Source organism: Chlorocebus sabaeus, chromosome 6 (genome assembly GCF_047675955.1).
Source record: "Chlorocebus sabaeus isolate Y175 chromosome 6, mChlSab1.0.hap1, whole genome shotgun sequence".
Lineage (NCBI taxonomy): Eukaryota > Metazoa > Chordata > Mammalia > Primates > Cercopithecidae > Chlorocebus > Chlorocebus sabaeus.
This window is the reverse complement of record NC_132909.1, coordinates 5,688,252-5,712,319: the sequence shown is the minus strand read 5'-3', so window position 1 is coordinate 5,712,319 and position 24,068 is coordinate 5,688,252. Positions and strand designations below refer to the sequence as shown.

Below are 24,068 nucleotides of genomic sequence, written 5' to 3'. Positions count from 1 at the left end.
TCTGAAAACTTTACCACATTTATTACACTTGTAAGATATCCCTTCATTATAGGTTCTCAAATGATTTGCAATGGTTTTAGCGTTACTGAAGACTGTGAGAATCATTACATTAGTCAAATTTCCCCATACCATGCATGAACTGCCTGATGGGGAATAAATGTTGACTGTCCACTAAAGGCTTGGCCACACTCTTTACACTTGTAAGGTTTCTCTCCGGTGTGAATTTCAGTATGTTGTGCCAGGTGTGAATCACTCCCAAAAGTCTTGTGACAAACCTTACATTTGTATGGCTTCTCTCCAGTATGAATTCTGTCTTTTAAGGTGTGATTTCCAACTGAAAACTTTGTCACATGCTTCACATTTCTAAGGTTTCTTTCCAGTATGAAGTCTATGATGACGTGAAAGGTGTGATTGTTGATTAAAAACCTTCCCACATTCGTTACACTTGTAAGGTTTCTCTGCAGTGTGAATTCTAGTATGTCTTGCCAGGAGTGAATTACGCACAAAAGCCTTGTCACAAACAGTACATTTGTAAGATTTCTCTCCAGTATGAAGTCTACGATGGTATATAAGGGATGGCCAGTGACGGAAGGTATTTCCACACTCATTACACTTGTAAGGTTTCTCACCACTATGAAGTCTACGATGGCAATGAAGGGATGACCTGCGACTGAAGGTCTTGTCACACTCATTACACTTGTAAGGTTTCTCACCACTATGAACTCTACGATGGCATACGAGGTATGACCTGTGACTGAAGGTCTTGCCGCACTCATTACACTTGTAAGGTTTCTCTCCACTATGAATTCTAGTATGTTTTGCCAGATAGGAATGACATGCGAAAGCCTTGTGACAAACCTTACATTTGTATGGTTTCTCTCCAGTATGAATTACCTTATGTGTCTCAAGGCTTGATTGGCGACTGAAAACTTTTTCACATTCTTCACATTTGTAAGGTTGCGCTCCAGTGTGAATTGATTTATGAATTAAAAGATCTGAATTTTGACCAAAGGTCTTGCCACATTCATGACACTTGTAAGGTTTTTCTCCAGGGTGAATTCTAGTATGTCTTGCCAGTTGTGAATTCTGCATGAAAGCCTTGTCACAAACCTCACATTTATAAGATTTCTCTCTGGCATGAAGTCTTCGATGGCATACAAGGGAGGACTTGTGACTGAAAGTCTTGCCACACTCATTACACTTGTAAGTTTTCTCTCCAGTGTGAATTCTGGTATGTCGTGCCAGCTGTGAATGCCATGTGAAAGCTGTGTCACAAACCTTACATTTGTATGGTTTCTCTCCAGTGTGAATTCTCTTATGCGTCTCAAGGGTTGATTTGTGACTGAAAACTTTGTCACATTCTTCACATTTGTAAGGTTTCTCTCCAGTATGAATTCTATGATGACGTGCAAAGTTTGATTGTTGATTAAAAGCCTTGTCACATTCATTACACTTGTAAGGTTTCTCTCCAGTATGAATTGCCTTATGAATTATAAGGGCTGAATTTTGACCAAAGAGCTTGCCACACTCATTACACTTGTAAGGTTTTACTCCAGTATGAAGTCTACGATGGCATGTAAGGGATGACACCTGACTGAAGGACTTGCCACACTCATTACACTTGTAAGGTTTCTCACCTGTGTGGCATCTCTGATGGCATGCAAGGTACTGCTTGTGATTAAAGAGCTTGCCACATACATCACATTTATATGGTTTGTCTCCTAAATGGATTGTCTGGTGTTTCCTTAAGAGTGAGCTACAATTAAAGGCTTTGCCACTCTCATTACATTGGAAAGATGTTTCTGTCATGTGTACTTCCTGTTCTTGTGTGAGTAATGAAGAATTCAAGAAATTATTCCTATAGTTATTAGAAATCTGGGTTTGGGGCCTACAAGAAATTCTTTGGGATGCTGAAACCGAGGGAGCATCACAGGTAGACTTCTCAAGTTGATTAGCAATTTTGCCTCTGATCTGAAATATGTGCAGTTCAGGCAGATGTGAATGAAAGCTTGATCCAAGCTGATCTTTAATAGGCTTGTTTCCAGCATGCCTTTGATCATATTGGTCTGTACTACCAGTCAAGATTTTTATTTTTGTCATGGGTGCTTCATGGCCATTTCTTTCATCTTCTTGACACTGAAACTCAATGTCATGAATTTCTTTTTCAATGTCCTGGAAGCAAAAATCTCCAATGTGATGACTTTCAGGTCTTTGCAATGTCCCTGGGTAGAACACTTCTGTATTGCCTTGCCCTGTTGACAAGACCTCCTTCATCATGCATTTGGAAGAGATATCTACAAAATATAAACACCAACAGGTTTCCAATTAAGTCCAGATGGCAAATCATACTGAAGTATGTAAATATGACACAAAAAACAATACTTATTTTGAACTTCCCAAACATGATCTTCAAAGTATAGGAACACAAAAGGAGTAAGGTTCTTTAATAAATAAAGGGCGATTACATGTCCTTCAAATCAATTCTATGAAAGTCTATTTTCTTTTTTTGTCTTTTTTTTTTCCTTTTTTGTGGAGAACGGGGTCTCGCTATATTACCCAGGCAGGTCTCGAACTCCTGGGCTCAAGCTATCCTCCCGCCTCTGCCTCCCTGAGAGCTGAGATTACAGGCGTGAGCCACCGCGCCCGGCTGAAAGTCTATTTTCTGTATCATGACAAAACACTGACAGGGCACAAACATGTGTAAGCCTAAAGTGAGGAGTATTTTTCCACCCTGACCCTAAAGTGTATCACAATTTGCAAAAAACATATCACTGTCACATCAGTGAAGAGAAAAATACGTATTCTTCACATTTAAAGCATATTCACTGTATACAAATAAATACTAAAAGAAAAAACCCACACAATATACTATATTGGTAAATAATCCACAACACGCTCATGTAAGGATAACCAAAAGCAATGGAAATTCTGTACTGTCAAACAATTATAGCACTGAGAAGATAAGAAAAGATTACAAAAATTAGCCAGGTATGGTGGTCTGCGCCTGCAGTCACAGCTACTTGGGAGGCTGAGGCACAAGAATCACTTGAACAAGGAGGCAGAGGTTGCAGTGAGCCGAGATCACACCACTGCACTCCAGCCTGGGTGACAAAGTGAGACTCCACCTCAAAAAAAAAAAAAAAAAAAAAAGAAAAAAAAGAAAAAAACAGTTAATACAATATTTTTCTGAATAAATGTCATAAAATTATCTATATCCACACAAAACAGGCACTTAGTGACGTTTTTTAAATATTTTGTATTTTTATGTTTTTGAGACAGGGTCTTTCACTCCAGCTTGGAGTGCCATGGTGCGATCTCAGCTCACTGCAACCTCTGCCTCCTGGGTGGAGGTGATTCTCCTGCCTCAGACTCCTGAGTACCTGGAATTACAGGCATGCACCACTATGCCTGGCTAATTTTTGTGTTTTTAATAAAGATGGGGTTTCACCATGTTGGCCACCATGTTGACCAGGCTGGTCTCAAACTCCTGACCTCAAGTAATCCACCCGCCTCGGCTTCCCAAAGTTCTGGGATTACCAGTGTGAGTCACTGCACCCGGTGGCACTTTGTGACTTTAACGAGTGGAGTGTGTCAGTTATATTGCATACCACATACCAAAAAGCCATATATAAAATTATAAAAATTAATTAATAAAATATTGGAACCCATGATAAAACCAGCAAGCAAATGAGTACATTTATACAGGTTGCAGAATTCTAAACAATTCCTCTTAAGGAAAAATCCACAACTTCTACTTAACCACCAGCACACAATATCAGAACTGAAATACATGTTAAGATCACTACCTTCTGATGTATGAAGTCAAGGAAATACACTGCATTTGGCTGGGTGCGGTGGCTCACACCTGTAATCCTGGCACTTTTGGAGGCCGAGGTAGCGAATCACGAGGTCAAGAGATTGAGACCATCCTGGCTAACATGCTGAGACCCCGTCTCTACTGAAAAAATACAAAAAAATTAGCCGGGCGTGGTGGCGGGTGCCTGTAGTCCCAGCAACTCTGAAAGCTGAGGCAGGAGAATGACCTGAACCCAGAAGGCGGAGCTTGCAGTGAGCTGAGATCGTGCCACTGCTCTCCAGCCTGGGCGACAGAGCGAGATTCCGTCTCAAAAAAAAAAAAAAAAAAAAATACACAGCATTTTAAGAATAATTGACTAACGGCGGGCACAGTGGCTCACACTTGTAATCCAAGCACTTTGGGAGGCCAAAGCACGTGGATCACGAGGTCAGGAGTTCGAGAACAGTCTGGCCATCTTGGGGAAACCCCATCTCTACTAAGAATACAAAAAAATCAGCTGGGCATGGTGGCGGACACCTGTAATCTCAGCTACTCTGGAGGCTGAGGCAAAAGAATTGTTTGAACCCAGGAGGCGGAGGTTGCAGTGAGCTGAGATCGTGCCATTGCACTCCAGCCTGGGTGACAGGGCAAGACTCTGTCTCCAAAATAAGTACATAAATAAATAAAGAATTGACTAGTAGCATAGAAAAGCGCAATTATGATGTCTCAACTACACTTTTGTAACAGCCAGGCAATACAGCAATTTTATATATATGCATTCCCCATAGTTACCTAGTTCACTACGCATAAAATATAAAATATACAATGAGTACTGGGAAATTTTATACACTGAGATCAGAGAAAACATTATATAAAACAAATTGCACAATAAAAACAAAACAAATGTGATATATGCTCTCTGGCCCGCATGTTCGTATTGGCTAAAAGCCATTATCAGATTTCTTATTCTCCTATAGGATGTTACTACAGATGGGGCCTTTTAGAGAATTTGGTCACGGGTGTTGACTAATTGTGAATAGGACTAGGGCTTTTAACTGTATTTTTTCTTTCTTCTTTCTTTTCTTTTTTATTTTTTTGAGACGGAGTCTTGCTCGGTCGCCAAGCCTGGAGTTCAGTGGCGCAATCGCGGCACACTGCAATCTTTGCCTCTCGGGTTCAGGCAATTCTCCTGCCTCAGCCTCCTGAGTAGCTGGGACTATAGGCGCCCACGACCACGCCCAGATAATTTTTATATTTTTAGTAGATACGGGGTTTCATCATGTTGGCCCAGATGGTCTCGATCTTTTGACCTCGTGATCCGCCCTCCTCGACCGCCGAAAGTGCTGGGATTACAGGCGTGAGCCACCCCACCCCGCCTCTTTATCTGTTTTCGACACAGAGTTTTGCTCTTGTTGCCCAGGCTGGAGTGCAATAGCGTGATCTAGGATCACCACAACCTCTGCCTCCCAGGTTCCAGCGATTCTCCTGCTTCATCCACCCAAGTAGCTGGGATTATAGGCACCACTTCCGGTAAGTGACACCACTATCGGCTAATTTTGTATTTTTAGTAGAGACGTGGTTTCTCCATGTTGCTCAGGCTGGTCTCAAACTCCTGGTCTCATGTGATTTGGCCGTCTCCGCCTCCCAAAGTGCTGGGATTACAGGCGTAAACCACCACGCCCGGCCAGGACTAGGGCTTTTTTTTTTTTTTTGAGACGGATTCCAGGCTGGAGTTCACTGGTGCAATCTCGGCTCACTGCAAGCTCCGCCTCCTGGGTTCACGCCATTTTCCTGCCTCAGCCTTCTGACTAGCTGGGACTACAGGCATCCGCCACCACGCTCAGCTAATTTTTTTGTATTTTTAGAAGAGACGGGGTTTCACCGTGTTAGCCAGGATGGTGTCCATCTCCTGACCTCGTGATCCACCCGCCCCGGCCTCCAAAGTGCTGGGATTACTGGTGTGAGCCACCGCGCCTGGCCTAGGGCTGTTATAAAATGAGAAAGTAAAGAGCTGATTGCCTGTTCCTCTTTACACCATGTCAGGACACGGTAGGAAGATGGCTGGGCTAAACCACGAAGAAGGCTGTCACCAGGAACCAATCTAGCTGACATCTTGCTCTTAGATTTCCCACTTTCCAGATCCAGGAGAAATAAATTTCTAAGTCTTAAGCTTTCCAGTTTAAGCTATTTCTTCTTCTTCTTTTTTTTTTTTTTTGTCTGTTTTTGAGACCGAGTAATGCTTCATCACCCAGGCTGGAGTGTAGTGGCACGATTCTCCTACCTAAAGAGCTTCTCGCACCTCAGTCTCTTGAGTAGCAGGGACTACAGACACATGCCACCGTGCCTGGCGAATTTTTTTTTGTGGGAGGGAACGGAATCTAATTCTGTCACCCGGGCTGGAGTGCAGTGGCGCAATCATAGATTCACGGTTTCATTATGCTTGCCCGACTGGGCTCAAACTCCTGACCGTGAGCCATCTACCCACCTCAGCGTTTGAAAGTGCTGGAAATAGAGGCGAAAGCCACTGTGGCTGGCCAGTCTAAGCTATTTCTGACAGAACAGTAAAATGAGTGAGACAGGAAAAGGGGCATCACATCATTAAAATCACCGAAGGCTGACAAATCTTATTAAACAAAGGAAATTTAGAGTCTGCACTATAAAAATATATGAAGCCATCTGATAGTATTCACTTGTTTTAAAAAGCAGGTGGATGAAACACCTGAAGTTGGGAGTTCAAGACCAGCCTGACCAATATGGAGAAATCCCGTCTCTACTACAAATACAAAAATTAGCCACGCTTGTGCCAGGCATAATCCCAGCTACTTGGGAACCTGAGACAGGACAATCACTTAAACCCAGGAAGTGGAGGTTGCTGTGAGCTGAGATTGCACCACTATGCTCCAGCCTGGCCAACAAGAGGGAAATTCCACCTGAAAACAACCAAACAAACAAAAAAAAACGCCAGGTACACTGGATCATGCCTGTAATCCCAGCTCTTTGGGAGGCTGAAGAAGGTAGATCACTTGAGGTCAGGAGTTCGAGACCAGCCTGGCCAACATGGTGAAACCTCATCTCTACTAAAAACACAAAATTAGCACGTGGTGTGCATGCCTGTAATCCCAGCTGCTAAGTAGGCTGAGACAGAAGAATTGCCTGAAACTGGGAGGTGGAGGTTATGGTGAACTGAGATAGTGCCATTGTACTTCAGCCTGGGCAACAGGAGCAAATCTCCATTTAAAAACAAAAAACAAAAAACAAAAAACCAACCCTAGAGTTAAATTAACATTATGTCTCAATTAAAGACAGCAGACCGACAGTGTTCATGTACATGACCCCAATTTGCACGTATGGTAAGTGAGGGACAAGACCTGATTCTAGGTCTGAAGGATCCCATGACATGTTCTTAGGTACAATAGTCAGCCCAGGCAGTACAGAAAATGACCAGTCACAGAAAATACAAGGAGAACAGAATGAAATACTACAAGGGCGACACAAGGGCTGAGCTGGGACACAAGGGCTGAGCTGTGCTGCTTACAGTGGTGCCAAGTCATCCCTCATGGACCATGTGCTGAGTCATCATGCCCTGCACACATTGATTCAGGCAGCCTCCTATAATTTTGTCCAGTGGATGAATAAGGTCTTGACTCACTCAGTGAGAGCAGTGTTGGAGGAGAGGGGCTCACGGGGAAATTGGGGTGTTCAGCATTACAAAATCAATAGGGTGGAAAGAAACAGTATTTGCTTCCAGATCAATGTACCATGTGAGACAACGTCAGGAAAGGAAGGGTGGAGGGCAGGAAGTAATGGGCCTGTAGGAGTGAACTTTGTGCATGCACGTCTGTGGGAATATAATTCCACTAGGATAGACCAAATCTTCAGCTTGGAGGAAAGTGGAACTAATTTAGCAAGTGGTAAAATATTGACCCAAGGTTAACTATGCAAATTACAACACGGGCAAGGGACAAGAATGAAAGAGATCCAAGAAAGCAGCAGTATGGTGGCCTGAGGTGAAAGCAGTTTTACATCTCTTAAATTCAATACCTCTGATTTCTAGTTTCAAGCATGTACTCAACAAAATTCTCTGTGTAGATTCCAGAAATGCGTACACACACAAAAAAACAAGTAAACGCTATGAAGAGTACAGTGCAGCAATGTAGGAGACGATGGGGGAGAACAAGGATCCCCTGGCTGAGTGGGTAGAGATGTGCTTGTGAAAACAGAGCCTGGCTGAGTGCACTGGCTCACGTCTGTAATCCCAGCACATTGGGAGGATGGGCGGGTGGATCACAAGGTCAGGAGTTCAAGACCAGCCAGGCCAGCATGGTGAAACACTGTCTCTACTAAAAAAATACAAAACATTAGCCGGGCAAGGTGGTGCACGTCTGTAATCCCAGCTACTGAGAAGGCTGTGGTAGGAGATTGCTTGAACCCGGGAGGCGGAGTTTGCAGTGAGCTGAGATTGCACCACTGCACTCCAGCCTGGGTGACAGAGCAATATTCCATCTTAAAAAAGAAAAAAAAAAGGAAAAGGAACTGTACCTTTAATAGAGATGTGGTTTCACTATGTTGGACAGGCTGGTCTCGAACTTCTGACCTCAGGTGATTCACCCACCTCAGCCTTCCAAAGTGCTGGGATTACAGGTGTGTGCCACCACACCCAGCCTGGCAGTATGATTTATAAGAATAAAGAGAAGAAACCAACCTAGATGTTCACAACAGATAAATATATGAACAAAATGTGGTATACATATACAATGGAATATTATTCAGCCTTAAAAACAAACTCGGATGGGGCCAGGGGCGGTGGCTCATGCCTGTAATCCCAGCACTTTGGGAATCCAAGGCCACTGAATCACGTCAGGCCAGGCTATCAAAACCAGCCTGGCCAACATGGCGAAACCGCCATCTGGACTAGAACTACCAAAAATTAGTCGGGTGTGGTGATACATGCCTGTAATCCCAGCCACTCAAGAGGCTGAGGCAGGAGAATCACTTCAACCCAAAAGGTGGAGGCTGCAGTGAGCCCAGATCATGTCACTGCACTCAAGCCTGGACAGCAGAGTGAGACTGAATCAAAACAAACAAACACACAGACAAAAAACATAGAAACAGATAAGTTGAAAGCCACTGTGTCTTAAGGAAATGACAGTAGAACTAAAATATGTAAACCTCATTCAACCTCACAAGCTCCCTCACTAAGATTGATGAAAACTATATCTGCTACAGGGTTGATCCTACAAGAAACTGAACATAGGTTTTCTTGTTAAAAATCAACAGTGACACATATTGGTGTGAAAAATGTGAAATGAACAAGAGTTCGGTCAAGAGCCTCATACATATGAGGCTGTGAGCCCGAATGACATCCTCGCTGGGAGGAATTTCAACACCACTGACTGCTGCTTAGAGAAGATGATCATTAGTTTACGGCATGAACATTGTCACAGTGCCAGTGAGAGATGCTTCTGTGATGCTCCTCAAAAACCAGAATGAGCTGAGCACAGTGGCTCATGCCTGTAATCCCAGCAGTTTGGGAGGCCAAGGTGGGTGGACCACCTGAGGTCAAGTGTTAGAGACGAGCCTGACCAACACGGAGAAACCCTGTCTCTACTAAAAGTACAAAATTAGCTGGGCATGGTGGTGCATGCCTGTAATTCCAGCTACTCAGGAGGCTGAGGCAGGAGAATCACTTCATCCTGAGAAGCGGAGGTTATGGTGAGCTGAGATCATACCATTGCACTCCAGCCTAGGCAATAAGAGCGAAACTCCATCTAAAAACATACAAAAAAAAAAAAAAAAAAAAAAAATGTATGGGGCAAAATCACAAAAGAGAATACAAAACCAGGAAGAACCAAGACAGACAAGAGCACACTCCTCAGGCCTACAGGGACATTTTCCTCACCCACAGACTCCAGGTTCCTGTAGTTCTCCAACATCACTTCCCTGTATAAAGCCCTCTGCGCAGGGTTCAGGCATTTCCACTCCGCCAATGAGAATTCTATAGCCACATCCCTGAAAGTCACGCGTCCCTAAAATGAAACACACATTTCCACAAAACATTATGGAGGACGGAGTTATCACCTTCACAGGAAATGAGAAAAAGAGAAAAGAAGTATTTATTTGATCAAAGACTGTGCTCTGACAAAACCACGTTAATGTATTTTTGAATATTTTTTCCCTATTGTTGCATTTTATTATACTTTTTCTTGAAAGATTTTAAGATCCCATAAGTCGTTATGGAAGTCTCGATTTTATGGACAAAATAAAAACTATATAAATAAAAAGGAAACACAGAGCCAGGCACGGTGGTTCACGCCTGTAATCCCAACACATCGGGAGGCCAAGGCGGGCAGATTATTTGAGGTCAAGCGTTTGAGACCAGCCTGGCCAACATGGTGAAAACCTGTATCTCCTAAAAACATAAAAATTAGCCAGGCATGGTGGCAGCTACCTGTAATCCCAGCTACAGAGGAGGCTGAGGCAGGAGAATTACTTGAACCCAGGAGACGGAGGCTGCAGTGAGTCCAGATCGCACCACTACACTCCATCCTGGGCAACAGACTGACACTCCATCTCAAAAAACAAAAACAAAACAAAACAAAACAAAAAACACTGCCAGGTGATAGCTGTCACTTGTTATCTCAACACTTTGGGAGACCAAGGCGGGCAGATAATGTGGTCAAGAGATCGAGACCATCCTGGCCAATGTGGCAAAACCACATCTCTACTAAAAATACAAAAACTAGCTGGGTGTCATGGAGCGGGCCAGTACTCCCAGCTACTCAAGAGGCTGAGGCAGGAGGATTGCTTGAATCTGGGAGACGGAGGTTGCAGTGAACCAAGATCACGCCACTGCACTTTAGCCTGGTAACAGAGCAAGACTCCATCTCACAAAAAAAAAAAAAAAAAAAAAGCAAACACAGGGTTTTCTCTAGAGACATGTCAGATATAATGTTCAACATACCAGGTGATATTAAGTTTCTGGATGAGCTAAGATACAAGTGCTGTTTCAGAGAGGACAAAGTCCAATGGCTTTGAAAGAAAAGTCCGAATCTAAAAACTATCATGATTGGTCAGGCACAGTGGCTCATGCCTGTAATCCCAGCACTTTGGGAGGCCGAGGCAGACGGATCATGAGGTCAGGAGTTCGAGACCAGCCTGAGAACATGCTGAAACCCCCTCTCTACTAAAAATACAAAAATCAGCTGGGTGTGGTTGTGGGTGCCTGTAATCCCTGATACTCAGGAAGCTGAGGCCGGAGAAATGCTTGAAACGAGGAGGCGGAGTTTGCAACGAGACGATATCATGCTACTGCACTTCAGCCTGCGTGACAGAGCAATACTCCATCTCCAAAAAACAAAAAAACAAAAAACTGTCATGATCACAGCAATAGTCATGACTAACACTTTTGAATGCTTCCCAAGTGCTATACACTCTTCTAAGTGCTTCCCGTGTCTTAAGCCATAAAATAACATACTATCCCATGAAGAAAGATCTGTACTTGGAGACAGCTGCATCACACACACTCTAGGAAACTTGCCACAAATCAAATAGCTAAAAATATCAACACGAGCACCTGAATCCATATGTCTGGGGTTCACATGTGAACATAAACACCTAAGTAACAGACACAGCTTTAAACTAAACTGACACAGGTTTATCTAGTGGAGAGAATGTGATAAAGGTCAAGGGTGAGAACATGGAGCATCCTACAAGGTCACTGAATGGACACACACAGGCATGCATATAATCCTTCACTTCTTTTTTTTTTTTTTTAAGATAGAGTTTCACTTTATTGCACAGGCTGGAGTGCAGTGGCACAATCTCAGCTCACTGCAACCTGTGCCACCCAGGTTCAAGCCATTCTCTTGCCTCAGCCTCCCTAGTAGCTGGGATTTGAGGCACCTGCCACAGCATCCATCTAATTTTTATATATTTAGTAGAGAAGGGGTTTCACCATCTTAGCCAGGCTGGTCTTGAACTCCTGACGTAGTGATCTACCCGCCTCAGTCTTCCAAAGTGCTGGGATTACAGGCGTGAGCCATGGCTCCCGGCCCCTTCTTACTATTAACTCATTATTGTGATAGTTGACAACAATGAAAAATACTTAAATTCATTACAATTATTATAAAAAATAAAACTTATTGCAAATGTGTTTTCTACATAAACCATGGGCTTATCCATCCATGTATTCATGCACACACATCCCATCATGCCATTACACATGTGGTGGCATGCACCTCTAATTCCAGCTACTCAAGCAGCTGAGGCAACAGAATCACTGTAATCCGGGAGTCAGAGGCTACAGTGAAACAAAATCACACCACTGCACTCCTGCCTGGGCGACACAGTGAGACTCAATTCAAAAAATAAAAATAAAAAATAAAATAAAATCAGTGATATAATAAAGCATCCTGTACCACTGATGCCTATCTCCACTTCCCATTCCACTCTGAGTCATTAAAAGTGCAGTTTGGCCAAGCACGGTGGCTCAGGCCTGTAATCCCAGCACTTTGGGAGGCCGAGCTGGAGGAATCACAAGGTCAGGAGTTCAACCAGCCTGACCAATATGGTAAAACCCCATCTCTACTAAAAATACAAAAAAATTAGCCAGCCATGGCAGTGAATACCTGTAATCCCAGATGCATGGGAGGCTGAGGCAGAAGAATTGCTTGAAGCCGGAAGGCAGAGGTTGCAGTGATCTGAGATCCCACCACTGCAATCCAACCTGGGCAACAGAGCAAGACTCCACCTCAAAAAAGTGCAGAGTCCAGCTGAGCTGGCTGTCTCTCATCTGGAATGCCAGCAATTTGGGAGGCCAAGATGGGAGGAACAGTTGAGGCCAGGATATCAAGGCGATAGTGAGCTATGATTGCACCACTGCACTCCAACCTGGACAATGAAATAAAAATACAATATAAAAAATAAGGCTGGACTCAGTGGCCCACACCTTTAATCCCAGCACTTTATGAGTCCCAGACAGGCAGATCACAAGGTCAGGAGTTCAAGACCACCCTAACCAACATGTTGAAACCCCATCTCAACTAAAAATACAAAAATTAGCTGGCTGTGGAGGTGCATGTCTATAGTCCCAGCAACTTGGGAGGCTGAGGCAGAAGAATTGCCTGAAACTGGGAGGCGGAGGTTGCAGTGAGCTGAGATTGTGCCATTGCATTCCAGCTTTGTTGACTGAGTGACTCCATCTTAAAATAAATAAATACATACATTCATTCATTCATACATGCATACATACATATATATGGTGACCCATGCCTATCCTTCAGGCTCTTCAGGAGGCTAAAGCAGGGATTAGTTGAGCCCAGGAGTTTGAGGCTGCTGTAAACTCTGAATTATTCCACTGTACTCCAGAACTAAGCCACAGAGTGACACCTTCTCTCTCTCTCTCTCTCTTTTTTCTTTTGAGACAGAGTCTCACTCTGTCTCCCAGGCTGGAGTGCAGTGGCACAATTTTGGCATAAGGTAACTTCTGCCTCCAGGGTTCAAGTGATTCTCCTGCCTCAGCCTCCTAAGAAGCCGAGATTACAGGTATGCACCACCACACCCAGCTAATTTTTGTATTTTTAGTAGAGATACAGTTTCACCATATTGGCTAGACTGGTCTTGAACTCCTGACCTCAAGTGATCTACCTGCCTCGGCTTCCCAAAGTGCTGGGATTACAGGTGTGAGCCACCGCACCTGGACCAACATCCTGTCTCTTTAAAAAAAAAAAAAAAAAGTTTGGAGTCAGAGACATCTTGATCTACTCGTGTGGCTTCAAATGCATTACCAAATCAGATACACAATATCTCCCCTTATTCGTCTCCTTGTCCAGAATTTACCAGTTATCTGGGCACATTAATGTATGTATTTCATATGTAGTTTCTCTGATCTGGTCCACAAAGAGCTGACATCCAGATGTGGCCCCTGAACCACCCAGGCTGCCCAGCAGCACTGACATCAATGGGCCCACACCCCATGTTTATCCATGTCTGGGTGTGAGCCCTTCCCAGGACCTTGCCCAGTGGAGCCTCTTCCCAAGTTCTTGTCACTGGGTCACAGGAGATGGAATCTCAGAGCAGGTGGGAGGAACTGAGGGCAGGCATGGGTGAGTGCGAGCGAACGTGTCAGGCAAAATGCTTCAGACTCAGAAAAGACTGGCTACTACAATTCCTGGCATTTCAGAAAGGAAAGAGACAGATTAATCCCCAGAGGGACATCACTTCACCTGAGGAAGAGCCATGCCTGGCTCCTTTCCTTTCCTCTTCTCAGCTGCTTCCTCACATAACATGAGTCTTTAGAAATCAATCCTGTATGTGAAAAAAAAAATGAGACTTCATGTTAGAAATGACTCACTCCCTTCCTGTGACAAAAACACACGAACAGGGGAGACCTCACCCTGTAGAAAGATGGTCCCCCACTGCCCACTGCACCAGAGATCATGCAGAGATAAGAAAACCCCACAGGAAGACCTGTAAGTGTACGTTTGACCCTGGTCTTCAGATCTCACTCCCCTCCTGGAGAAGCCCCCACACCAGGCAGCAGAGGGGAGCTGGGCTAGACTGATCTCCCCTTCAGGATACAGACTCATCCCTCATCAAACCCCATGCAGAGGACAGCCCCTCATCTCTCTGTGGATCACAGGCTGAGCTCAGCCCGCAGAAATGGAGGACACAGAGCTTCGATGCTCAATGCTGCACACAAATGACAAGCACCTGGGCCACTGCAGCTATTACTGACGGTGGGCTCCAGCCTTTCAGAATAAGAACCCCTGCTAAAGCAGCACAAAAGCTCTATTTGCAAAATGCTCTGCAGTCTAATGTGAAGCCAGGGTTGAGTTCCATTCAGAGGGGCGAGCCCAGCACAGCCCCACGTTCTGGCTCTGCTCTCTCTTTGGGGCCTTGTTCTCACCAGGATCCAGACAGTGGATGGTAAGGGCACAAAACTAATCACACAGAACAGTCAATGTGGACCAGAGGTGGGATGAAGGTTCAGCTGTGTGTAAGGAAAATAAATCTTGGGGCCCCAGATCACTAAGCAAAATGGAAAAGTCAAGCTGGGAGCTGCTTAGGGAGCCAGACTCCCCTTCCATTCAAAGTCACCCTTCTACTCCCTGACATAGATGCCTATATGAGTGTCTCCTTTGGAAAGGCTAATCAGAAACTCAAAAGAAAGACCCAGCACAGTGGCTCAGGCCTGTCATACCAGCACTGCGGTAGGCGGAGGCAGGCAGATCACTTGGGGTCAAGAGGTCGACACCAGTCCAGCCAACATGATGAAACCCCATCTCTGGCGGGTGCGGTGACTCAAGCCTGTAATCCCAGCACTTTGGGAGGCCGAGACGGGCGGATCAAAAGGTCAGGAGATCGAGACCATCCTGGCTAACACGGTGAAACCCCATCTCTACTAAAAAAATACAAAAAACTAGCCGGGCGTGGTGTCGGGCGCCTATAGTACCAGCTACTCCGGAGGCTGAGGCAGGAGAATGGCGTGAACCCGGGAGGCGGAGCTTGCAGCGAGCTGAGATCCGGCCACAGCACTCCAGCCTGGGCGACAGAGCGAGACTCCGTCTCAAAAAAAAAAAAAAAAAAAAAAAGAAACCCCATTTTGTTCTCTACTAAGAGAAATTCTTCTGCCTTGAAATGCTGTTAATCTGTAACCCTGTCCCCAACCCTGTGCTTGCAGAAACATGTGCTGTGTTGACAAGGGATAATGGATTTAGGGCTGTGCAGGATGTGCTTTGTTAAAAAGTGTTTGCAGACAGTATGCTTGGTAAAAGTCATCACCATTCTCTAATCTCAAGTACCCAGGGACAGAATGTACTGCTAAAGGCCACAGGGACCTCTGCCCAAGAAAGCCTGGGTATTGTCCAAGGTTTCTCCCTACTGAGACAGCCTGAGATATGGCCTCGTGGGAAGGGAAAGACCTGACCGTCCCCCAGCCCAACACAGTCAAAAACAAGTTTTCAGCAGGAAAACTATGCGATAGGAAGTGTATACATTGCCCTATAGCAGAAAGACCTGGTACGGGACCAGCCTCCTGGCGACTTCAAACCCAAAAAGAAGCAACTTTCAGACTCTTACGGGGACGTCTCAATTTGCTCTGGGTGAAAGAAGACAGGCCAGAATTTCCAGGTCCGTGGGGTCCCCACATCCAAGGGACAGAAGCGCCAGGGACCTGGGAAGGGCAGACTTAATATAAGACAGAGCCAAACTCAGGCGCCGCAGTAGGGCCTTCACGTCACACGATCCGCTTCCGGGTTTGCGCAGGCAGGACAGAAGCCAAGCCCGGACTCCACCGGCGAGCTGGTTAAGGGGGCCTGGGATCGGGGCGGGGAGGGGGGCGGAGAGACCTTGCCCTTTAGAACCGACAGAGGGCGGGGCAGGGGCGGGACCCGTGCGTCTCTCAGCCTCACACCCAGAGCCTCTGGTTTTCGGGGTTTTGGAGGCGAGAGCGGCCAGGAAGGCTGAGGCACGATTCAAAAGCCCTGGAATTGTCTGGAACGGGAATGCCTAGAATATGAAATGCAAAGCCCTGCCTGGAAAGAACATACGATTTCATGCTGACGACCCACAGAAGAGAATAGAAATCCTCTCAATGCCGGACGAGGTGGCTCACACTTGTAATCCCAGCACTTTGGGAGGCAGAGGCGGGCGGATCACGAGGTCAGAAGATCGAGACCATCCTGGCTAACATGGTGAAACCCTGCCTCTACTAAAAATACAAAAAATTAGCCGGGCGTGGTGGTGGACGCCTGTAGCCCCAGCTACTCGGGAGGCTGAGGAAAGAATGGCGTGAACCCGGGAGGCGGAGCTTGCAGTGAACCAAAATCGTGTCACTACACTCCAGCCTGGAGGACAGAGCGAGACTCCGTCTCAAAAAAGAAAAGAAAAGAAAAGAAATCCTCTCCCTTTCTATTCTCCATTTACTCAGGAGAGGGAGTCCACCCTGTGCTCAGCTTCGGAGACTTCCCTAGGGCCTCCGCCTGGGATGCAGGAGGGAGAGCTCAGGTCAAGGAGAAATGAGGTAACCATCTGATGCTTAAACACAGCAGGGATGCGGGCGCGGGGGAGGAAGCCTGAGGTCCCAGCTACTCAGGAAGCAAGGGCGGAGAATCGCTGGACCTGGGGATCCAGGCCAGCCTGGGCGACAAAGTAACATACCCTCCCTCAGGGTTCCCTTCCTCATCTCTCTCTCTCACTCTTTTATTTTTCTTTCTTTTTTTTTCTGTTTTTGAGACTGAGTCTCACTCTGTCACCCAGGCTGGAGTGCAGTGGCGCGATTTTGGTTCACTGCAAGCTCCGCCTCCCGGGTCCACGCCATTCTCCAGTCTCAGCCTTTTGAGTAACTGGGACTACAGGCGCCAGTCACGACTCCTGGCTAAGTTTTTGTATTTTTAGTAGAGACAGGGTTTCACCGTGTTTGCCAGGATGGTCTCGATCTCCTGACCTCGTGATCCGACCGCCTCAGCCTCCCAAAGTGCTGGGATTGCAGGTGTGAGCCACCGTGTCTGGCCATTTTTTTTTTAAACCCTTTTTAAATAAAATTTTTGATGGCGTTACATAGGGATCCAACATTATTCTTTTCCATGTGGATATCGTTAGTTGTCCCAGCACATTTGTGAAAGAAATCTATTACTTTCTCTTGTTTTTACTTTTTTCTTTCCTTTTATTTATGAGACAGAGTATTTCTCTGTGGTCCATGCTGGGGTGCAGTTGCGAGATTGTGGCTCACTGCAGCCTCTGCCTCCTGAGTGGAAGCTATTCTTCTGCCTCAGCCTTTAGAGTAGCTGCTATTACAAGTGCACACGACTATGCCCAGCTAATTTTCATATTTTTGGTAGAGATGGGGTTGCACTATGCTGGCCAGGCTGGTCTGGAACTCCTGACTTCAAGTGATCTGCCTGCCTCGGCCTCCCAAAGTGCTGGTATTACACTAGTGAGTCACTGTGCCTGGCCCAGGAAATATTCTTTACTTTACTTTTTAAATGTGAGGAAATATAATTGAAAAACAAAGAGTATTCGGCCAAATGAGAAATCATCTCCACGACGATAATAGAGAAAGAAATTAAAACTATTTTATTAATAAGCTTTAGATGAGAGTATGATGGGAAATAGAGGCAAATAGCCAAGAGGTTGAAAAGAGAGAAAGACACTTTACTGTTCTATACAACACATTAAGTTCATGTTTTCAAGATAAACACTAATCAGTCCTCAGGGAAGAGGACTTGACAACACCCTTGGTCACACACAGTTCATCCTGGCTCTGCTTGGTAATGGAGGTGACCATCTGTGTCAGCTAAGTAGCTTCATCCTGAGGGAGGGAGAGAAACCCTAACACTAACCCTAACACAATATTAGCAGGGTGTCGTGGCAGATGCCTGTAATGTTTCCGTATTTTTAGTAGTGACAAGGTTTCACCAAGCTGGCCAGGCTGGTTTCGAACTCCTGATCTCAAGTGATCCGCCCACCTCAGCGTCCCAAAGTGTTGGGATTACAGGCTTGAGCCACGATGGTCAGTCAGGAAAACTCTTAGAAGTTGCACCTGGATTTCACTAGACTCAGGTTGTAGGACAACATTCCTCTCAAGGCTCAGAATTATTTAAAGGTCCAAAGCTTTAAATTGGAATCATTTGATGTTTGAATTATTTAATTTCCTTTTTTTTTTTTTTTTTTTGAGATGGAGTCTTGCTTTGTCACCCAGGCTGCAGTGCAGTGGCGCAATCTCAGCTCACTGCAACCTCTGCCTCCCAGGTTCAAGCAATTCTCCTGCCTCAGCCTCCTGAGAAGCTGGGACTACAGGCATGTGTTACCACGCCTGGCTAATTTTTTTGTGTTTTTAGTAGAGACAGGGTTTCACCATGTTGGTCAGGTGATCTCAAACTCCTGACCTCTTTATCAGCCCACCTTGGCCTCCCAAAGTGCTGGGATTACAGGCGTGAGCCACTGTGCCCAGCCGTTGTTTGCCTTTCAAAGCGAGCTCCCAAATTCTTCAGAAATACATCCCTGGGCCGGGAGTGGTGGCTCACACCTGTAATCCCAGTACTTTGGAAGGCCGAGGATGGAGGATCATCTAAAATGAGAAGTTCAAGACCAGCCTGGCCAACATGGTGAAACCCCGTCTCTACAAAACTATAAAAATCAGCCAGGCATTATGGTAGGTGCCTGTAGTCCCAGCTCCTCTGGAGGCTGAGGCAGGAGAATCGCATGTACCGGAGAGATGGAAATTGCGGTGAGCCGAGATCGCGCCATTTTACTATGGCCTTCGGAAGAGCGAAACTTCCGAAGAGGGGAGGGGAGGGGAGGGGAGGGGAGGGGAGGGAACTACCTCAGAAGACAGAAAACGCATTTGCAAATTTTCTAAATAAATGTCCTAAGAAAAGAGATGAAAGGAAAGAAAATCTCCTTCTTTATTTTCAAAGGAGGAATTGTACCTCTCATTTATTTGCTTGCTTGTTTGAGACAGGGTCTAGCTCACTCACCCAGGCTGGAATGTGGTGGCAAACACAGGGCTCACTGCAGACTTCAACGCCCTGGCTCAAGTGATCCTGCCACCTTTTTCACTAAGCATTTGGAAGAGATATCTACAAAATATAAACACCAATACGTTTCCAATTAAGTCCAGATGGTAGATCATACTGAAATGTGTAAATACAACACAAAAAATAGTACTTATCTTAAACTTCCCAAACATGATCTTCAAAGTTTAGGAACACAAAAGGAGTAAGATTCTTTAATAAATAAAGGGCGATTACATGTCCTTCAAATCATTTCTACGGAAGCCTATTTCCAATATCATGACAATACACTGACAGGGCACAAACATGTGTAAGCCTAAAGTCAGAAGTGTTTTTCCACTGTGACCCTAAAGTGCATCACAGTTTACAAAAACCATATCACTGTCACATCAATGAAAAGTATATATTCCTCATATTTACAGAATATCTAGTGTATACAAATAAATGCTAAAGGACCACACAATATACGATATTGGTAAATAATCCACAACAAGCTCATGTCAGGGTAACCAAAATCAATGGAAATTCTGTATTGTCAAATAATCACAGCACAGGGAAGATAAGAAAAGATTGCAACAATTAGCCAGGCCTGGTGGCTTGCACCTGCAGTCCCAGCTACTCGGGAGGCTGAGGCACAAGAATCGCTTGAACCTGGAAGGGAAAGTTTGCAGGGAGCCAAGATTGCACCACCGCACTCCAGCCTGGGTGACAGAGTGAGACTCCATCTCAAAAAAAAAAAAAAGAAAAAAAAAAAAAGAAAAAGAAAAGAAAGAAAGAAAGAAAAAGAAAACAATGTTAATACAACATTTTTCTGAATACCTGTCATAAAATTACCTATATCCACGCAGAACAGGGACTTATTGAAATTAACAAGTGCAGGGTGTCAGTTATATCACATATCATATACCGAAAAGCCATATGTGAAATCTTAAATATTAATCAGTAAGCCATTGTAACCCATGATAAAACCAGCAAGCAAACAATAAGTACATTTATACAGCCTGCAGAATTCTAAACAATTTCCTCTTAAGAAAAAAGCCACAACTTCTACTTCCCACCAGCACACACTATCAGAACTGAAATACATGTTAAGATCACTACCTTCTGATGTATGAGTTCAAGTAAATACACGGCATTATAAGGAATACGAACTTACTAACAGTGTCGGAGGATGCAATTATGATATCACAGGTACAGTTACATAACACCGGACAATACAGCAATTTTATATATATGCATTGCCCATAGTTCTCTAGCTAACTATGCGTAAAATATAAAACATACAATGTGTACTGTGAAAATTTATAAACTGAGATCACAGAAAACATTGTATAAAACAAATTGCACAATAAAAACATAAAAAACAAGATGTAGGCTCCCTGGTCTGAAAGATCATATTGGTCAAAAGCTATGTTCAGAGTTCTTATTGTCTAATAGGATGTTCCTGCAGATGGTGTCTTTGAAATAATTTGGTCATGGGTGTTGACTACACGTAAATAGGACTGGTGCTTTTAGTTTTATTACTAATTAATTAATTAATTTTTTGAGATGGAGTTTCTCTCTTGTTGCCCAGGCTGGCATGCAGTGGTGCAATCTCGGCTCACTGCAACCTCTGCCTCCCGGATTCAAGCAATTCTGCCTCAGCCTTCCGAGCAGTTGAGATTACAGGCATCTGCAACCACACCTGGCTAATTTTTGTATCTGTTAAGTACAGATGGGGTTTCACTGTGTTGGCCAGGCTGGTCTCGAAATCTTGACCTCGTGATCCACGCACCTCGGCCTCCCAAAGTGCTGGGATTACAGGCGTGAGCCACTGTGCCCTGATGTCCATTTTAAAAACTACTATGGGTGTGGGCATGGTGGCTCACGCCTGTAATCCCAGCACTTTGGGAAGCCAAGGCAGGCAGATCACCTGAGGTCGGGAGTTAGAGACCAGCCTGGACCAACATGAAGAAACCCAGTCTCTACTAAAAACACAAAATTACCTGGGCGTGGTGGTGCATGCCTGTAATCCCAGCTACTCACTGTTAGTTAGCTTGTATTCCTAATCATATCCAATAAACTCACTCACTCATCTAAACCCAAGGTCTCTCACCCCTTTTTTTCTTTTGAGACAATGTCTCGCTCTGTTGACCAGGCTGCAGTGTAATACCCTGCCTCTCTGAGGCAGTAGAATCGCTTGAAGCCGAGAAGTGGAGGTTGTGGTGAGCTGAGATCATGCCATCGCACACCAGCTTGGGCAACAAGAGCAAAACTCCCTCAGAAAAAAAGAAAAGAAAAGAAAAGAGAAGGCTATATAGGCCAGACGCAGTGGCTCATCCCTGTAATCCCACCTGTAAACCCAGTAATTTGGGAGGCCAAGGCAGGAGGATCCTTTGGGCCCAGGATTTTGAGACTAGCCTGGGAAACATAGTGAAACCCCATTTCTACAAAAACAATACAAAAATTAGCCAGGCTAGGTGGCTCATGCCTCTGGTCCCAGCTACTCAGAAGGCTGAGGTAGGAGGATCGCTTGAACCCAAGAGGTTGAGGCTGCAGTTAGAGGAGATCACACTACTGCACAACAGCCTGGGTGATACAGCCAGACCCTGTCTCAAAATATGATTTAATTAATTAAATTAAAAAGTATTATGTAATAACAGTGACTTTTTCCCCCCCTTCACTACCCACGTCCTACCCCATCCTAGGAAAAGGGAAGATAGTGATTCACAACTGAATAAGTCACTTCTCTCTGGCTGAATAGGGATTCCAAGTGGAAGATACCTCTCATGCCAAGATTTATAGAATGTACATGTCTTATAGATACGAATTTTAAAATCCTCAATCTCGTCTGTATAATTTAAACAAGTTTTTAGTTATTAGATTTTATATATATGGAAGTCAACTTGTCACAAGTAATCATATCCAATAAACTCACCCACCCATCTAAACCCAAAGTCTCTCACCCCTTTTTTTTCTTTGGAGACAATGTCTCGCTCTGTTGACCAGGCTGCAGTGTAATGACATGATATCAGCTCATCGCAGCTTGGACCTCCTGGGTTCAAGTCATCCTCCCAGTTTGGCCTCCAGAGCAGCTGGGAGTACAGGTGTACCATTAAGCCTATTTACTTATCTTTTTTGGCAGAGATGGGGGGGTCTCACTATGTTGCCCAGGCTGGTCTTGAACTCCTGGATTCAAGCAATCCCCTTGCCTCAGTCTCCTAAAGTGTGGAGATTTCAGGCATGAGCCACTGTCCCAGCCCCTCTATCTTCACTACTGTGCTTCCCTCCCTAATTCTGTACATATCTCTCATTCTCCCCTTCTCTCTCTAGCTCTTGTTTTCTTTTCTTTCTCCCTGGGATTCTGTTCTTCATTTTGTACCCCTCTCCTCTTCTGCTGTTTATCTCCTTCTTCCCTCTATTCCTTCTCTTCCACCTCTTCTGCTCCATCCTCGCAACTTATTTAATCTCTTGTTGCTCCTTCTCCCCAATCTTTCAATCGTCCTCAATTTGTCTCTTCTGTCATCTCTGCGCCTCCTCTGTTCTCCCTGTTAAATTCTCTCTTCCCTGATATACTCCCCTGTCCCCACTCTGTGGCACCCGAGATCCGCGGTTGTCCTCCCTGCTGTGCATCTCCCTCTGTTCTTGACACAAGCACCACTCTGCTTTGTCTGTCCTGGCTCCAAATCCCTCCCTCTCTCCCTCACTCTGATGAGCCTCCCTCTTTGCTTTCACTCCCCCTACCTTGCCGTCCTTCATCTGTCTGTACATCTGGGTTTTCTCTACATTGCTCCAGTTGCTTTTCTCCTCCTGCTTTCCTATGTTGTTTTTCTTTCTGTTTTTCATTTTTGCCATCTCTTGGCATATCCCTCACCAATCGTCTATTTTTCCTGTCTGTTATGGGCCTTTTTTATTCTCTTCTCTGTCTCAGGTTTTCTACTGCTCTTGTCTGTCTCCTGATCCCTTTGGCCCACACAATCGCAGGAGGGTTTGGGGTAAGACGCCTGCATCCTAGAGGAGCGTATTTTCCAGGGACTGGAGCTCGGCAGGCAAGAAAATCCCGTGTCACAGGACAGGCCCCTGGGACCTCCCCAGAGCGGGTTCAATGGAAGCGATGACTGCGGAGGGGAGACCTGGGGAGCAGCAGGCCCTGGCACGAGGACGGAGGTGGGGAGCGCGATGCGCGCCTTAGGACAAGGATGGGGTCTGCAGGATCCCAGGACACGCAGAGGACTCGGCGTCCCCGGGACTGGAGCCGGGGCGCGGCGCTCCAAGGGCCGACTAGGTCGAGGCTGGGAGGAGCGCCCCAGGCAAGAATCCACCTCGCCGGTGAAGACTTTAAATAGCGCGGGGCGGGAGGAGTCAGAACAAGGTTTTGAGCAGGAAAACTACGCAATAGAAAGTGTATACATTGCCCTATAGCAGAAAGACTGGGGACCGGAACAGCCTCAGGGCGACTTTAAACCCAAAAGGAAGCGACCCCCGGGCTCTCACGGGGATGTCTCAATTTGCTCTGGGGAAGGAAGACGGGCGAGAATTTTCAGGTCTGTGGGGACCCCACGTCCCAGGGACAGAAGCGTCGGGGACTTGGGAAGCGCAAACTTAATACAACACAGAGCAAAACTCACCGCGCGACGTGACCTTCACCGCAACCGATCCGCTTCCGAGTTTGCCTTAATCTGCGCGCGCAGAACAGAAGCCAGGCCTGGGCGAGAGGTGGGAGGAGGTGGGCGGGGCCTCAGCGAGATAGGGGAAGGGCGCGAGGCGGAGAGACCCTGCCG

The 24,068-nt window shown here is 45.5% G+C and overlaps 1 protein-coding gene across 1 annotated transcript; it reads right to left on the bottom strand.

Moving 5' to 3' along the window:
- ZNF611 (zinc finger protein 611) lies at positions 1-24,018 on the bottom strand. The gene is made up of 5 exons (XM_073016033.1): positions 23,916-24,018; positions 19,273-19,374; positions 14,020-14,101; positions 9,696-9,822; positions 1-2,294 (listed from the first exon to the last, which is right to left on the bottom strand). Exons 3-5 carry the CDS (start codon positions 14,080-14,082, stop codon positions 364-366), a joined length of 2,121 nt encoding a protein of 706 aa, XP_072872134.1. The 5' UTR covers positions 14,083-14,101; positions 19,273-19,374; positions 23,916-24,018; the 3' UTR covers positions 1-363.
- Between the last annotated feature and the right edge of the window lie 50 nt (positions 24,019-24,068).